This window comes from Helicoverpa armigera, chromosome 17 (genome assembly GCF_030705265.1).
Source record: "Helicoverpa armigera isolate CAAS_96S chromosome 17, ASM3070526v1, whole genome shotgun sequence".
NCBI lineage: Eukaryota > Metazoa > Arthropoda > Insecta > Lepidoptera > Noctuidae > Helicoverpa > Helicoverpa armigera.
In genome coordinates this window covers 3114383-3133552 of record NC_087136.1, presented here as the reverse complement: position 1 = coordinate 3133552, position 19170 = coordinate 3114383, and the positions used below count along the sequence as shown (strand labels likewise).

The window sequence follows — 19170 nt, the reverse complement described above, 5'->3', positions numbered from 1 at the left end:
AATAGAGCGGGCAAATGTTAATTTAAACATTTGTTCATTCATAAATATAATGTTCATACTATGATTATCGTTAGTTCTAATTTTCTCTGCACAATACTTAGTGGACTTGACACAGGAAAACGAAGAGCCAAAAAATACTCTGAGTAATGGATTTTTTCCAACAAATTCATGCAACAGGTATTTGTCTACTTCCTGCGTTATAGGTAAAGCCAGGTGTGGTTCTAACTGAAGCGATCTTTAAAATTCGTAAGAGCGGACTATTAACTAAAACTTTAGGTAACTATTAAGGTAATCTGTGATAATGCTAAGTAAAAAAAAAAACTGATTAAGTATACCTACGCGCTTTCAATATGAGGAGCCAACTTCGTCATAAGTTCTTTTCAGTTACAGTTTTTAAACAATACTCTGAGATTTCCAATTTTTCTCGGGCAACCATAAATCTTTTAATCGTCATTTCAACACACACACAACTCGTGAAATTCAGCAACACGTTAGTGACCTACAAAATGCAACCGCTTACAGTCGATCGATGGCTTTGTACATACATCCAAAGATACATATCTTTATATACAATGGATGAAGTGTCGTAGATAGGTATTATTGTCTTCATCAGACGTCCTATTACTTGATTACCCTCGCAGCGTGGCCGCACCCTGCCTACGTCATCGCTATAGCATAATGCATAATTTTGACCTTGTTTCGTGTAAAAAATAGCTGAAGTCAATTTAGAGGGTGATTTTTGAGAAGTTCAGTGGACCTTAGGTCTTGTAATGAAATTGTTTTTGGCATAGGTTAAGATCGCTTTAGGCACAGGTTACTAATTACTCCGTTGTACGTAATTATGGATGGATGGATGGAGTGTGTGAAAGTAGATATGGTAAGAAAGAATGTTACTTGTGAGATGACGGCAGATAGAAGAGTATGGAAGAAGAAAACATGCTGCGCCGACCCCAAATAAAATTGGGATAAGGGCAGGACGATGATGATGATGATGTGTTGCCTAGTCTAATTCTATGCACTCTATGTTTAAATATGTCGTAATAAAATGCAAATTAATGCATTTTCCCACGAATGTACAACAATAATACCCTTTGCATTGTGAAGCAGCAGTTTACCGTTGTATATCTGTCCTCATCAACCGCTATGAGCAGGCAGATCAACAGGTACCATCAGTATCAAAGTTAGTTACCGACTCCATTCCCACTGTGTGGTGACCGGTTCTATGTTTAAATTCAGAATAAAGCACCTACCTTTATTATTTGGCTCTAAAAAGCTTAGCCTATCAAAAACCTGCATTTAGGTTTTACCTAGATAGCAAACGCAGAAAGTCCCGTTCCAACATTTTGTTCAGCTAGTTAGGCAGATATAAGTAGGTAGGCGTGAGTTATATTTTCTCGGTAAATAATCTTTATGCCTTTTATAGCGAAATAAAACCTACATTAATCACTAAAGGAAAACTATCTTTATGTGACTAAGGCAATGGATAATGTTATTACCTACCTTCTAACGAATTAGAATAATTAATCTTGTAATGAATAGACAAGGTGTCCTCTTCGAGAAGCCCCATATCTTTTACTGAGAAAGCAAATGATTGATTGCCATCTCAAGGAACGAGCGGGTGATTTTCAGGAAGAGTTATAGTGGCAGTGCAGTTACTTTGGCAGATATTTTGCAAATTGTTTACCTATGGCATGTCATGGCAATTGGAACATGCCCAATTTTACTGAAAAATGTATGTGACCTTAACACAGATTCTTATGTATTTTTAAGTTAAAGTAGAGTAAAGCCTACTACAGTAAAAAATCCTCTACTCTTATAATTCAGCGACATAGTGCTAGTGAAGTGCTACTAACATAGTTTTAAATTTTTATATAAAAACAATTATAAAATAACAATTAGTTTTTATATAAAAACAATTTTGTACAATATAATATGTTGGTCTTTAAGTTATATATCTATGGGCCTGCAAATAAAGTTATTTGACGATTTGATTTGATAATTGCCTGTAGCAGCGATGCTATTCCACATATTTATCTTACATTTTAAGAACAAAAGAATCTAATATAATACTGTAAAATATACAGACAAAAACGTGAGAATGTATATTTATTGTCATTTGAGAGTAATAAACACCCGTCTTTGTAGCATCTAACTGTCTGTAACTAGGTACATCTTGAAATATGTTATCGCTGTCTCAATGTTTATGTCCATAATAAAAAAGATAATTCAGATAGGCTACCTTCAGCAGTCGTTTTGTGATCTTTTTATGACTCAGGTGTAATTACTCAGACTTAAGATTTTTTAATAGAGAAACTGCATCCGATGACACAGCGGCCATCATATAAGTACATATTACACCTGAATATTACAAGAAGACGATTTAGAAATCATTATCCAAAAATGCTTGTCGAATAAACTAAATCTGTGTCTTCTTAGACAAATATTTTAAGTAGGTACGGTAGAAACCTTGTCTTTGTCAATTATTATCTTACTGATCCTACAAAGGTTTGGCCAACAATTGTTTCTAATACCCAGAAATAAATAAATTCAAATTGTAAATAAAGTCAAATATCAACTACAATCTGTTCTAAACCGAAACCATATGTATTTGATGCGACTATAATTTATGTAAATAGTTTCATTTTGAAAATGGTCGGCGCAAAAATACATTGCCACGGCCGAGAGATAACTATTGTCAAACGATCGGTCATTAAACATTATTTTCATTATAGTAACATGCTTTTATATAAAACTCTTGCATATACATATACATAGCTAGTATATTATGTACCTGCGTATGTACAAAATTGTGCACGAGTCACATGCAACATATTTTTTTAATTTGAACCTGCAACAATAGCGGAGGTTACACTACAATTCCATAGAGTGAATTATGCGCATTCTTGTACCTACGTACTGCGTTTTTTTTAGAAAAAATACCATGTATAATGACGTTTTCCTCTATGGAAAAGTCTACAAAGCGCGTATCAAAAGTTCGTAGCGAGTTATGAAAGTTATTGGTTTTCTGTCTTTTTATAAATTCAGTTTAGAATTTTACACTAGTATTTAGGTTTCCAAAAAGTCCTGTAAACAATCAATGTTCTACGATGGCGGAAGATGTCGTAATCTTTGGTTTGCCGCCAAAAATATCCCTTTCAGTAGGTACATGAGACGCCACTGCTACGTGAATGTTTACAGTTTGCCCGATCCGAATTAGATCACTAATTTAGCCCTCGCCCTTACCTTTCACTTACTACCTACCAAATCATTACAAATGTTAAGAAAATGTTATTATACTATTTTCACCACTTTGATATGCGAGCAAGAAAAAGTTCTAACATAGGTTTGCGCTACTCACAGGAGTACCTGCCTCCGTCTAAACAAGGCGCCTGAAAAATATAAGGTTACTCAACCTAAAGTTTGGACCAAATACTTTGGAATACCTTTGGACTTTAAAAGCTACCCAATTTGGTCAGACAAAGGGTTCTAATTATACTTCTTACCCAATTTCGTAAACATTAAAACACAAAAGGGATGTGTTAAATCGCGCAATATTTACTGTGGAACACAGTACGGGTGTATTTATGTATATAACTTAGCAGTAAGCTGTGATCTCTAAGAATTTACTTAAAAGACTACTGTTTCGCAATATTCTGATCTAATTGAACAAACAATGCTATGTGGACACTTGACTTAGCTTCAACTTAAGTACGTAAAAGTGAGGTGTAAAACGCTCCCTTTTGGCAAACAAGTGTTACTGCAAAGGTCATCTTGTACCTTGATGATGTTACAAATTATCGAACAACCAAATATGTCTTTTTGTTTGCAATACAAGCATTTACGATAAATCTTTTTTTGTTTTTTTTTTTTTAAGTGACTTTGTACTTTAAACAAGTTCCGTTTGTCGATAAGTTGTAAAATGGGACACCCAGAAAAATTGCAAGCAAGTAATGGCATATTTAAATATTTTATGTATTCCTTATATGAATAAAGAAGTAAAATAGGGAATAGAATCCTCAGTTATTTATATTAAAGTTAAAAGGACAGATCCGCTATTAAAAAAACTCTGGGTGCAATAATTGGTACGCAGACAATAAATGGACGTCCATGTAACTAAGTACAATTTCTCGGTATTCTGACTCTATACTTAGACAGTCAGAAAACTGAACTTTATAATCCTTATTGCGTGTCAACATTTCCAATTATCTGCATAATTATTATTTATTAGTATCAAGAGAGTAGCTACAACATTCAATGAAAGTGCTCAATTTACGTTGTCCCACATTTTATTAAAATTGCTAGTTTATACATATATTTTGCATAATTAACTAAGTTATTGCAAAAAAGAAGCTTGCTTAGACTTTGCGTTAAGCTAGCAGAAAGACCAGTCCGAAATTCTAAGATACATTTACCGTACCGAGCTACTAATTATCAACATGCTAACTTAGATATCTCACTATGGTAAAAGAAGTTAAAAAAGATCTCTTAGTCAAATATGAATGCAGTAATTTGACTTCGCGAATTAACAGCAATTATAAAGCGCTTTAAGTTATTCAAAACGCGTTGGTCCTTCGAAACGTTTTCTGTCACGTGCCTCGAGGCTTTTAGTCACGTGACGCTTCTACGGCCTTAGCATGTGTCTGCTGGCTGTGTTTCCCCGCAACCGGCCGAAACCGGCCAAAACTGACTACAGCCTTAGCTGGAACTTGGAACTTGTTCGCCGTGTCAAATAAAAGATGTGGAGATTCCGTTGTATTACTTTGTATGGGTACATCCAGTCGAAGGGTTCATTGAAGTGTAAGTAATTAGTGGTTAAGTACTTGGAGGACGTTATTTGGTAGGCGTTTTTAACTTTCAAAGCCCGTTTTTGAAGCTAAAACGAGCAGATAATGTCTATAATATAAAATTACTTAAATAAAGGCATAAAAAATAATGACATCACACCCATGCATCACTTGACCGCATGAGCGGTCGGTCAATCAATTACGATCAAGATGGAGGCACAGTTTACTAATTACTCAATAAGAGTATCGTGTTAATGAAAATATTGCACAAAATAACGTGAAAATAAGTCTTAAGAGCCAAAAATAATCATAAAAATCATAGGGAAAAGTGAGATGGAATATCGGTCAATGTTGGACTTATAGTCAAAAAGCTCGTAGTACATACGACAGTAGAGTTATAGAAACCAATTAATTTTAACCCCCAACGTAAGAAGAGGGATAAGATTGACCTGGTTTGACCGCTATTTGTTTGTCTGTGTGTCTATCTGTTGTTCGTCGAAGTTACCGATTTGCATGCGGTTTTTTAAAGTGAAAGCTGGTTTGATGTAGAGCTTTACATACTCCCGCATTGTAAATCAAATTAAAGTTGGAATATATGCCTATTAGTAACATCGAAGGTAGACGTTATCACCTGCAATATCGGAAGCAATACCTAAGCACTTACATTACAATTTTGCAATATCTTGACAACCATTGAAGATATTCCTTGATTGGCAGATAAGAAATACGCGTGGAATAAGGAAAGCCCTTCTGAAGTAGGGTAATCTAGTTTCAGCTGGCGATGACTAGCCCGACTAAGTTCATCAGTCAGTTCTTTTCACGCAAACTGTGTATAGAAATAGATATACCTACATAGATACCTATTTGCTTAATTAAAATTGATTGCGGTGGCATTGTCTTTGCAAATTTTATAAATACTTGTAGTCGGAGTTTTAGCCATAGATACAAGGTTAATTATCATGATGAGCTATAAATAGCTATTTACAGCTGTTAATACATAGTTAAAATAGCACTTAATCCGTATGTAGAGACAAATATCAACACTCAAGTGCATTCTGACCCAAGTGCACTCAAGACAAGTTTTATATGCTGTTGTTAAGCAGATCATTTTTGTTCACTATTAACATTTAATTACTTATGTATGTAAGTGAAATTACTACGTCATTAAGAAATGAGCCGTAGGTACTTGTCAACGTAATTAATTTACCATCAATGATGGCACCATAGCATGTTGTTCGTTGGCAAAAAAGTACGCATAAACCTACGTTGATATAATATATTAAAATGTCTTTTTACGAATAATTACGGAAGTACTCACTAGGGCCCAGAACTATTGGATACACCTACCAGGGCTTTTAAAATAATTAAGCTTATGAATTATTTTCTACTCTAATAATTTATATACCAAATTACTCTAATAGTCTTTTAGTATTAATAAGTTGTTATATATGAAATGTTTTTCCTTTTTTTTATTCAGATATCGCGCAAAGAAAATTATGTGGTTGGGCGCAACCCCGAAGAAGTATTTCGTAACAATAAAGCTACGTGAAGTAGTTTCATATAAGTGTAGCTTCCGGTAGTCCACCGACCTTACACCTCATCATGGAAGAAAACAGGTCAGAATCCTTGGAACATCTTTTATTACATAATAAAACCTAATTGGGTATTTCTGGATGAGGAAAATTTTCTTGTTAAGTATGCAAATAATCACTGTTAATTAAAATGCATTGCTAACAAACATTAAAATGATTATTGCTATAAAATATTATAAAAGCCATAAACTTTAATTATACAGTAGTCTTCCCCATTGTTTCACCTTCACAATATATGAAACCTACTTTGTTTTGCAAGCAGGTTCACAGTTTCCTCCGTGGAGGCTGAATCGAAGAAGAATGGCATACACATGGGTGCCAACATCATCACACGACCACTGCGCTCCTCGGCCGAGACAGTTGAGCGAGGAGTGGCCGTGGTGGCTCCTAACTCCCAACCTGACACCTGGTTACATGACGCTGGCTGGAGAAGGAAGAGGTCATTGGCCCAGCTGACGAGAGAAGCCTTACCTAGATTGGATAATTACAGAAATTCTAAGAGAGCCCTCAAAAGGCCGAGTTTGGGAGAGCTGCATGGGGATCATCTTATTACCGAAGAGGTAAGCCTAGTTCTAGTTTGTGATCGCAATTACTACAAGGGGATAGTTCTGTTCTAGACAGTTTTTCGGCTTACGAAATCTATGCTTTTCTGAATTTCAGTAACATAAAATTAAAACAGAAGCATTTTTTCTAGTAGGTTTAAGTATAAAGTTACAAATATTGCACATTACAAAAAACTTATAATTACAATCGCGAAGAAAAACCTTCGATAGCTCTATTGAACATTTTAGTTTTTTTTTTTCTATTTGCATATGTGATTTTGCCCAAAAAACCTCAATAATTATTATCATACGTCTATTCTCACCGAAATTCAATGTCATCCCATACAGAACTCATCATTATTGGCCTGCCATAATCAAAGTGTCGTTTGCAAACATTAAAATTAGCATTTCGGAGTAAACCAAGGAAATACGATCACATAAATAGTACTTATCTAATGTAGGGGTTTTGGTGACCATCCCTAATTATAAAAATGAGTTTCTAATTGGTTCTTATGCGGAAATGTTATCTGATCTCAATGACTATTCCAGTAACTAATCAATTAAAATGTGTAACCTTTCAAATACAGCCTGTTTTTTGTTTCGAGTCACGACTCTTTACTTTTAAGTTTTTCTAAGGTTGGCATCTTATCCATGCCATTTAAGACCATCATATTAATAGCCTACATAATAATTAAGAACATATAGAGGAGCTCTCCCTCATGTATTTTGATGGAAAGTAATTGCTTTTATACGTATACCAACACGTATGTATACACATACATGTTTAATGTCTTTGAACTATTCCTTCAAGGAACTTATCGGCTCTTGTGATTAATGACAGATTACGACAGTCCGGTTAATTTGTTACTTTTTAATGCATTATGGTTATCGTACGGAGAAATGCTATGGCCATGATAATACGAGAGGTTCTATTTTAACAATAAACATAATGATCCCTTTCTTTGAGTACACTACTATAATATTTTACGACCACGATTAGGTATAATTATGTCATGAAGATAGCATTTTAATGAAACGTGTAGTTGCTAACTGGTTTGTAAACCAATCATTTGTGATATCAAATTGCCACCTTTATATTACAGTATGTGGCTTAGAATTACCGGCCATTTAACCTTACGAGTTACGACTGAGTTATAAAATAAATTAGGTATGTGAGTTAATCAATTATGAGTGAGGATTTATGTGCAATTAACTCGTTTTAATTTGCGATTTACTCTTATCAGTAAAACTCTTGCTATTCGGGCACATAAACAGTTGATTTTGATTCATATTTTACCAATGTTCCTAAAAAACTTCCATTGAACAATCGTCATCGAATCGCTCTTGCAAAATCAAGGTGATCAATCATAATTTAATTTATATTCTTCTGCTTCAAACAGAGGTGTATGTGCTTATGTTTATACAATCTGCCAATAAATAAATACAGGTCATTTAGCTCAGCCCTGCCTTAAATCAACAAGATTTTACACGAGTCGTAGTTTAACACGTGCCTAATTTGGTTCCTTTCATTTATGGAACTATTTACTCAATTCTCAATCATTGAGTAGTAATTAGGTGACATTTGCTCTATATTTTGGTAATGATAATACAATGATTGTAACTCAAAAGAGCAGAGATGAAGAGTCGATTAGTACGACATATTGTTTTGCGTGGAACAGGAAAAGTGCGTGGCTGTCGGTCGTCGCCGGATCTCACCGGTGCGATCCGGCGCAAGCTGCTGCGAGCAGCCGCGCACTCGAGCTTGATGGATGTAGCATTGTAACTCGGGGTTTTTAATCGATATGTAGATAGTTTTTAACATCGAGTGTTTAAACAATAATAGAAAGATAAGATTCTTATGGTACAAACAGATCACGTTTCTATGCGCTACTTTGGGCATATTGAACAGCGAGGAAGAACATTTCGATATTATTGTTTCCTTTCAAAAATACTTAGATTAATCTTCGGAATAGAATAGCTAAAGCCAACTAACTTTCATACAGCAAGAGTGACAACAATCGTCACAACATGTCACGAGACACGTTGATTCGATACCGTCTGGGAACAATACGTAAATGCAGTGTTATGGCACAGATCAACAAAGTACAGGACAGACGGTGTCCATCATGGCGGACAACAGCCGTCACTCACTGAACTCATTACAGCTACAGCCATTGTAATCATGTGCATCCTATGCCATCTAGACAATAAACTTGCATAGTTATGTTTATTAACGTTGGATCTAATCACATGCACCTGTATTTTGCCATAAAACCTAACCATGAGAAAATAAACACAATACACATTTTGACTTCTATTCCAGGACGAGAAAGTACAACAACAAACAAGAGATACAAAGTCTCCTACACCTGCAATTGGCATCAAGTTGGGATGGATTCAAGTAAGTCTTTTTTTTTATTTGACGACATCTCACATTTCATAATCATGATCAAGACAGTAAACAAAAGAATGGCATCAAATACAGTTTCTAAATTCAAACCAAAAACAAATAAACCATTCCATATTTGAAAATATTGCCCCAATATATAGGGCTCCAACTTTACAGGAAATATTGATACTGTAATACGAGTTTTATTACAGGGCGTGCTGATACCATGTCTTCTAAACATTTGGGGAGTGATGCTATTCCTGCGTATATCGTGGGTGGTCTCCCAGGCTGGCATCGGACTGTCTCTGGTCATCATCGCGATATCTGCCTTCGTGTGTGTCATCACCACGCTCTCTATGAGCGCTATATGCACCAATGGAGAAGTAAAAGGAGGTTTGTTGATATTTTTGAATTTAGAAATGTTTGCCATATAGAGTTGTTCTAGTTCAACCAGTTTTGAAATTTATTTGTGGATCAGTGGGTCATTCGCTTATTGTACAGTTTTAAAGGACATCATCGGGAGAAATAATTTAATTTCTTACAAGTCTTAATTCTTGGCCTACTGCAAACTGCAACAAAGTTTAGTTAGAAACAGATGACATACAACTGAAGATGTTAGTAATGGCATGAGTCAATCTCATCGGACAGTTGCAAGCGATTCATGGGATTTCGTTAAAATTCCTTGCACTGTATTGTTTAAATTGGCGTCGATCGGCTCGAGCCTTATAGTCCATCCTCGTAAAGAAGCTATTTATATTGCTGAGGCTAACGTACTCAAACCTAACCGGTCTAAGATTATGTTTCTAATGATCCTAGCTCCTAAGTTTTTTTACTATTTAAGAATATTTTTACCTGCAGTTGATTTGTCATATGTAAATAGCGATAAAAATATGCAATCGAACACTGAACATTTCTAACGAACATGGTGTAAGTAAATATTTAAATAGCTGAAAGACTTTTAGAAGATATAATTAGCGTAACGAGTACAGAGTATGATATGAATAATGCGGTCCTGTCACATTGTAATTTCAAATCACATAGCCTTTTGTGTAGAGATCAGGGAAAAAGCAACGAGTGACTTAGTAACACAGAGCTACTAAATAATGACGACATTCACACAATAGACTACAGTAATCTCTATTAAGATTATCATCTGCCATGTATGATACAATACAATTGTTGTACGTATGTAGCATTTGTAGGTAACCTAGGTTAGGTACTCCCTATCGTGTTGCTATCTATCTTAAAAGATTTTTCTTACCAACAATTAAACTGGAAAGAAACTTAATATCTCCTGCGTCCCTAGATCCTTATTTAGGTCACATCTTTAAGTTTGCTAATAAAATACCTCGCCGACAATTAATCATGAAGTCAGCTTATGTATGAATTTTACCTAATTCTTTGGGAAAAAACAGAAACCTATCCCGGTTTTACTCCGACGTTCTCTAACCCCCCTAAATATTCTAGGTGGTATCTACTACATCATCTCAAGATCACTAGGACCAGAATTCGGTGCATCCGTGGGCATTATCTTTGCCTTCGCCAACGCAGTGGCTGCCAGTATGAACACCATCGGTTTCTGCGACTCCTTGAACGATCTGCTCAGGAGTTATGACAAGAAGATCATAGACGGTGGACTGAATGACGTCAGGATTGTGGGAGCCGTGGCGTTAGTCGTCATGTGTTTTATCTGTGCTGTTGGTATGGACTGGGAGAGCAAAGCTCAGGTACGTGTCATAATACATATGTATTAATATCTTTTTTATTTTCGATAGACTTACACTAGCTATTCTTGCATACACACGTACAACAAGACAGTCGATATAGTAACACAAAGGACAGTTCCTTATTTATCCCAAACAAAAAAGAACAATTTCTGACCTTCACTTTAATGAGCTTTTTACATAAATGTCCCATTGCTAGGTCATAAATCAGTCTAAAATTGGTTCTCAGGTCACGAGCTCTCGTATTGGCAATTGCCGCAAATAGATTTCCTGATATGATTTACATTGATTCAACAATCGTTCGTATTCCGTTTATAACCACGTGCTGAAGTTTAATTTGCCTCGACCACTGACATAGAACATTGTGGAATGGAAAAATTATGCCGCCCAGCGTCGACAAACAGTTTGATTGTAACGAACTTTCAGTAGTTATAATTAAAGGTCTTTTCCGTTTTGAATATAACTAAACATGTATATGAAACCAATTCACTCTTGTTGATATTAATAGAACAAAAACAGCAAACTTTCCTATTTACCAATACTTTAACAAGGTATAAATGGTAGCAAACACGCAACATCGCAGTCCTGTAACATGATCGGGAAAAAACGTTCGCAGTGGACAGCAGAATAGCCAGCCATCAGCCTCAATTGACCTCTCTCACTGCAAACAAACCGTCCTTCAACCCGCAGCCAATCAATACAGTATTCATTTACTCCCTACGAGAAAATTGCTTGTTATTCCATTACGACGTAAAAGCTACTGACTTCCTATAGCTTTGAAACTAAACTTTTGAACGCAACGTTTCATAACCGGACGTGCTAACGAAGTACTTGGGCTATGATCGAAGTTATTTTAAATTATATTCTCGTAACGTAGTGAGTATGTAATGTCCTTACCTTGAAAATGAAAAAATGTAAACAATAAACACATAGATGTATGATTTTATCATGCTATTGAATCATGTTTTTATGTAAATTAGTTCAGAGAAGAGAAGAATCTGATTGTAAAAGGATACCTCGCTTCAGCATTTGCGAAACCTTGCCCCTATATTGTAGATCTATATTATCTGCATGCATGTAAGTATATTTTTATATTTTATAACGTTATATGCATTGAGAAATGCGATTTCAAGTACGTGGGTGTACTAAATCCGCAAACTTGTTTTATCCTCGCAACTTTCGTCTCGAATTCAGGACACGGATCGTTTCGTCGTTCGTTTAAGTCACTTAAGTGCTCGCCAACTGCACTGCAAGCTCTTTAATCACGAAGATTTCATATACCAAACAAACAATTACATTCGAGATGCTACATCTTTATAATTTCGAATTTTACAATTTAAGTTACAGTTTCTAATTCAAATGTTTCTCTATGGATAGCTAACTATCAATACCTCATGTAGCAAGAATAAAGTGTCAATCAGATCATTATACGCTGCGCATACAAATCAGTACAGATGTTTTTCTGAATAATAAAATACTGCATGCATTTCTATTTCACGTCATGTTACTGTCACAGTGCGCTGTTAGCACCGAGCGAATTCTTTCAGTAAACAGTAAGAACTTTATACGCTGTAAATAATAAATTGGATTTAACCAAGGAAACAAAAATAATTGTGTTATTACGATAACAATGCGACAACCTTCAAACTTAGTTCAAAATAAAATAGAAATGTTACAAAATTAAATCTTGTTAGTCAGCTGGGAAATATTTTTAGATCAACAGATATGCCATTGTATGGTATTCTATTGTAAATAGGTAGTTGGACATGTGGTGTATTGACGTAGAGCTAGATTAGTCATACCTACGTCTCGGAAAAGGCTGAGCTGCTTCTGAAAATTGTCACGGATAAAAGGCATGTTATTAGATACATGCACAGGACTATGTTTTATTGTAATTAAACTTTATACGGCTTTCCACCAACACAGTTGTAATAACGTAGATTAAGTTAATAGCGTTAATTTTCAGTAGGTTAAAAGGCAGCTGTTGTGATGCTCGCAAATTACTGTAATACGCGGACGACTGGGCGAGAATTAGCTTTTTGTCTGATTGCCTTTTATTTGAATGGGTTAGGAATAACTGCGTAGAATGAAAACCTTCATAACCCCAATTTGTTTACGTTTCAGGCGTAAAATTTTTCACAATTTTTATAAATTTCTGTAGGTCTGAAGGCATGTTTTTTTGGAAGCGCCCTTAATGAAACTAAACATAAACTTAACTAACTCTTGGTCTAACTAATGCCTAAGTATGTATTTTGGAGACGTATTTAAACAAGAGCTTTTTTCAACAAACCAAGCATTAATAAAAATATCGGTAAGTATAAATAACACAGTCATTGAGTAACATTGCGAACTTGTAACATGTTACACTTTGTATCAAAGACTATTTTGGCACAACATCTATTCGGGGCACATTTCCCGGATACAGGACTTATTCAATCGGAAAACAAGCAGTGACCTTTCTCAATCCAAAGTCCAGTTTATATATAGCTGTGACATGAAAAGATGTATCAATGTTCGTTTTTATTGAGCTCGTTATTGAGATTTTGATTGATTGAGAGGATTTTTCCGTCGGTCAGAGATAAAATTGAAATGAAAAAGGCTTGCTAAACGCTTTATTGTTCCGAATATTGTAAATAGCTTATTTATAGATTCCAACCTATTTATGCTGTGCCCTACCGGGTCCATATTGTTTCTAATACATTGGTTCAACTTTATAAAAATACCACCTGTATCCACCACTAGTACCACCTGTTTCTTTGATCTGAGGTGTATAAAATATGGAACGCAAATAAAGAAATTGAGATTCAAAGATACATGAAAACCCTTTATTTTTTACTTTTTAAGCAAATAAATTTTCTTTCGTCTTCAGTTGTCTAGTTATAATAGAAGTGCAATAGATTCCCCTGCCGCATGTTTCATGTGCGATTGAAAGGTAAATACAGTAACCATTGCTGAGTAAACAAACATGGCTGCCATGATAATAACAAACACACAACTTTACCAATACAGATTTAATGATTTACAAGAATTACAAATACACATATTCTGTTGTTGTAAGGGTGCGTTCATTTTGTTTACAGTTTGAAATTATTTAATTAACGCTTTAATATTTTCTAATATAAGAGTTTTACCGTCTAAGCCTACCGTTTAAGCTTTTGTAACTTTAGTGGGTATTTTCTCCCACTGGTGCAAAATAACTAAAGTTAAATACACCATTCTTCACGATAAGATATTATACCGACCTTTAACAGCCTTAACCTCATGATTTCTAAACAATTTTCGTCAAATTGTTCACAGAATTTCCTGATCGCTATAATCGTGGGAGCCATGGTAGACTTCGTCGTTGGAACCATAATGGGTCCCAGTAATGCACAAGAAGTAGCCAATGGTTTCATTGGATTGAGCAGTAAGTATCGAAGAATGAAGGAAAACTTTTTTGAGGAAACTGTTTTTGGTTCGAAGATTGATGACGTCATTTGACACTGGGTCAAGAATGGCTCTGGGTATTTTTTGACCGTGACCTAAATAGGAAAATGAAATAGGTATCTGATTCATAGATCTCTGTATATACCTAGGTAAGTATAGGTACATATGTCTGCCATGCTTGTGGCAAAAGCGTTTGCAAAACATAAAGTCTGAGATAGGTATAGTTACCGGCACGGATATTGGGCTCTCGGCGGAAGAGTGGGGATCGCTTTGCGCACCCGTACGCATAAGGCAATAAGGCAGTAAATCGGTTCTGCGCAGGTGAAGGTCATGGCTCGATATCCGTGCCGATAACTGTAACATTGAATTTGGCTTCTTTGTACACATTACGTAGAATTCGCTAAACCTGGATTTGTTCCTGCTGACAAAAGTTGGTTCCTTGTTATTACATTACCTACATTACAAAAAGGCAATATAAGGGTGTGTCTTTGAACCTTTGAACCCTCCAGAGAAATAACGGTGTAACATTCACGTGTAGTACATTCACGTTTTTATATAAGTTAACTTTTTTGCTATATCCTATGACCACGCGCTAACATAACGAGTTATAATGTTTACCCGAATAGAACATGTTTATGAGAGTTTCCTTCCAATTCTAGCTGCCACGTTTTCTGCAAACTTCAAGCAAGACTTTCGATTCAGTGAAGGGTTGAACCAGGACTTCTTTAGTGTGTTCGCCATCTTCTTCCCTTCGGTCACCGGCATCCAGGCTGGAGCTAACATTTCGGGGGATTTGAAGGTATTTGATGATTTTCTACTATGTATTTGCACTGCACATAAGTCCAGCAGCACATGTTCAATTGCAATTTTTTGGACGCGAAGACATATGTTGGAAAAGCTTCTGGTTTTAAAATAAATCATTGGATCCTAAGATAAGCAGCAGCCTGTGGTTATGGCCTCAAAAATTACGCTTCAGTACCATCATTCATCTACCTACAAAAACAATTAATCAGTAGTTTCAAGCCAAAATAGTACTAGTACACGTGGTTCTGCAATCGATCCGTGTCGAATGTTTGCACGGAGAGCACGCTCCGCACTACCCTACTTTAGCACGTGGTGTCATTGACAGCGCAGCGTGACGTCACCGCTACGTCACGGGTACGCGCCAAACAAATGAATCAACAGTTACTAAATACTACGTCAGTCGGTTAAGTTAGTAATCCATTCATATATTTTACAAGCTGATCCGATCAGATGATCCGTATGGTTTAAACCTTCTCTGGACCTCTACAAACATTTTAAAACAAATAAAAAGCCAAATCGATCCAGCCATTCTAGAGTTTTAGGCAGACTAACGAACAACAATTCATTTTTATATACCTATGTATAAGATAATATTATACCAATAAAAATATTATTAAGAGGAAAGATTTGTTTGCATAGAATAGGCTTCGAAAGTACTGAACCGATTTGAAAAAATAGTTTACTTGTAAGTTGTTATACTACACTAACCCCAGGTGATAATAAGCTATATTCTATCCGCATACGGAAAGAAGTTCCACCTAGACGCGGGTGAAATTGCGAGAAACAGCTAGTATAATATAAATATTACGTGTTTAATTATGTGCACCAATCTGTCCATGTATGACAAATGTTTGCACGGGGAAGCACGCTCGAATATCACGCACGTGTTGTCATTAGCAATGTCGGTGTGACACCGCATGCAGCGTCAGTTACCCTCAAATGACGTCACAGGTCTCAACCAGGTTTTTTGGTTTACCTGCAAATGAGTAATTAGGGAAATGGATGACAGAGCCTCATTACTTTTAAATTCATCATATCTTTTTCCTGAATGTGTTAGGGTCGGCTTTACTTTTGGGGATTACTTTTAATTTAGTAATGAATATGTACTTTATAAAAATTCATTGTGATTTCTATGTTTTGGTAAGAATGATTTGATAAATGTCGTCGATACATATTCGAATCAGAAAAATTGGGATCACGACTATGTATGATTGACTGAAATGTCTCATTGCCTAAACCGACTAGATCCTGATACAGATGCAACATCGGGTAAAAGTCAATAGTGATGTCAAGCCAATCGAATCATAATTCCGAGAGGTGATGCGGCGACTAACAATATTATTTGTTCGCCAAATTAATGTGTAATATTTCGCGTGGCTCAAATCGAATGAAACGAGCTCAACATGGGGTTCAATTTAATTAACCTCGCAAGTTTTTGGTATCTTGTTTCTCGTCTCAACGGACACTCATCGATTCATTAAAATCAATTGATATAGTGTCGGCAGTGAGTCATTTCTATTCCCGCAAAACAGTAAATGATACTTCATCAACAAGATACTTCTGGGAAAGGAAACCATTCGATTTATTTGTGTGGGTATATTGGACAACCTATCAATTTAATAATGAATAAGAAATGGATTCTTCGTAATAATGTCGTAGTCACTTAGCAAGTCTGCAATAATAATTGATCAATTAACTGTAGGTAGCGAGATCAATAGCTAATTAAACGAATGCCTTTTAAATAAGTAATGTAGGTTCTCCAACAAACACATCTCATCTAGGTCATCACCCAGCATTTTTTCGAAACTCCTTCTCAGAAAATCTCAATAAGGAATAAGACACTTCTAGCACTGGAACTCCTTCAATTCTTTAAAATAATTATGTATTTTTCAGGACCCAGCGTCAGCAATCCCGAAGGGTACATTACTAGCCCTGCTGATATCCATGGTGAGCTACGCGGCGATGGTACTGTTCTCTGGTGGGAGTGCATTGAGGGACGCCAGTGGAAACCTCACTGACCTGGTCTTCGATAACGATACCCTAGTTGACTACAGCGCTCTCTCGAACTGCGTGGCCAACAATACCTGCAAATATGGACTGCATAACAGCTATTCAGTAAGTTGGCCTTCAAGTCCAAGCTTGGTTAAAAAAATGAGGAGCTCAATTATATACTATGGTATTGTTAAGATCCTGACAGATGCTAATGTCTCCATCATCAACCTACCTTTTTAACCTCTTAGAGCATTTATTTTTCAAAGTATCCCCCGAATCCTCGAATATCCAGTCTTTAAACCTTTTAGCCTCTAAGTATTTCCCCGAATCCTTTGTTATGTCTACGTCATGCTAAATTATAAATGCTAAATTCTAAATGTTTCTGTTCTTCAGGTAATGCAACTGATGTCAGCTTGGGGTCCCTTCATCTACGGCGGCTGTTGGGCAGCAACTCTCTCTACAGCTCTCACCAACCTCCTGTCTGTGCCTCGCCTCATCCAAGCATTGGGCACGGACCGTATCTACCCTGGATTGATATTCTTTTCCAAGCCTTATGGGAGACACGGAGAACCTTACAGAGGCTATGTGCTAACGTTCTTCGTTTCGCTGCTGTTTTTACTTATTGGTACGTATTTTTGTACCTCTTATTACTCATGGCACTTGGAGAAGTTTATATATAAGTAAACGTAATGACAAAATCGTCATGAAACTTACACTCAACAAGTCCTGTCTGGTGGATCCATTGACTAGAATTGATAATCACTACTGAAAAAATTTTTGACCGTTTTAAAGTGTTTCAATGCTTTTGTTTTTTACAGCTGACCTAAACACCATAGCACCATTGATATCGAACTTCTACCTCGCATCGTACGCCCTCATAAATTTCTGCACCTTCCACGCGGCACTAGTGCGTCCGCTGGGATGGCGACCTACATTCAGGGTAAGCAACACCATACATATACACAACGTATGTAATCCGATGCCATTGAGTCATGCACACAAAAATATATCTGTGTAATTCGTCAGTTTGTCACGGTATGATCTCAAGTTGAGGAAAATTGGTTTCAAATGGAGATAGATTTGTCGTTTGCATTGTATGTCTGTTAGCTAATGCAAATTTTATGGATTCTCCTATACCTACCTGATGCAAATAAATAGAAATTGTTAACATATATTTGTTTATGTTAATATTATGAGCTGATTCTAGCTGAGGCAAAAATATGTGTATTTTTAAGTTATCCTCTTGCTTAAGTTGTAGCGGAATAAAAGCTTATCACAAATAAAGTGTGTCCTGACATTTGATGACACTTATCCACTTTTTCCACGGGTATATTTAAATATTGATGGACTGTCTTTTGTATTAACGTTTCCTTTTGTTTTTAGTACTACAACGTGTGGTTATCATTGATCGGGTTCCTGAGCTGCGTGGCGATCATGCTTCTCATCAGCTGGGTGATGTCTCTCGTCACATTCGCCATCTTCTTCACCTTGTACCTCATCGTACATTATAGGGATCCTGGTAAGTTTTGCTTTCTCCGTGGAATGAACTTGTCTAGTAAGCTTCGCTTGTCCAAAGTTGGCTACTTACCTGGAATACTGGAATGGCTATATTCACTGTTTATTTCATGTTACAACATTGCACTGTACGGCAGCGTCCTTTCACTGACTAGACTAGATTTCCGAAGAAAGATTTGGGTTCGTGGTTATTTTTATTCAAAAATATGTTCTAAAAAGCATTGTAATATACTTTTGTAAACTGTAGTTTTTTACGCTGGAATTTCTACTGAAGCAAATTTTATGTTAAGTTTATTTGTAAAGCTTAAATCAAAATCTTTTCCGACAAAGTGAGTTACGAGAATAGATGACCTAATCTTATTCCGTATTCTCCGTGAGTGATTGCATTACGTACCTATATCG

At 36.0% G+C, this 19170-nt stretch overlaps 1 protein-coding gene across 2 annotated transcripts in view; it reads left to right on the top strand.

Annotated features, from left to right (window-relative positions):
* Nucleotides 1-19170, top strand: part of LOC110370403 (bumetanide-sensitive sodium-(potassium)-chloride cotransporter) — a 29343-nt gene that overhangs the window by 3403 nt on the left and 6770 nt on the right. For both annotated transcript variants that reach the window (XM_064038857.1, XM_064038858.1), the window contains exons 2-12: nt 6262-6400; nt 6639-6936; nt 9242-9319; nt 9520-9700; nt 10775-11034; nt 14329-14437; nt 15117-15256; nt 17155-17376; nt 17647-17878; nt 18072-18193; nt 18637-18772. In XM_064038857.1, the coding sequence (XP_063894927.1) occupies nt 6387-6400; nt 6639-6936; nt 9242-9319; nt 9520-9700; nt 10775-11034; nt 14329-14437; nt 15117-15256; nt 17155-17376; nt 17647-17878; nt 18072-18193; nt 18637-18772 (1792 nt within the window). In that variant the 5' untranslated portion in view covers nt 6262-6386. The remainder of the gene's footprint in view (nt 1-6261; nt 6401-6638; nt 6937-9241; nt 9320-9519; nt 9701-10774; nt 11035-14328; nt 14438-15116; nt 15257-17154; nt 17377-17646; nt 17879-18071; nt 18194-18636; nt 18773-19170) is intronic.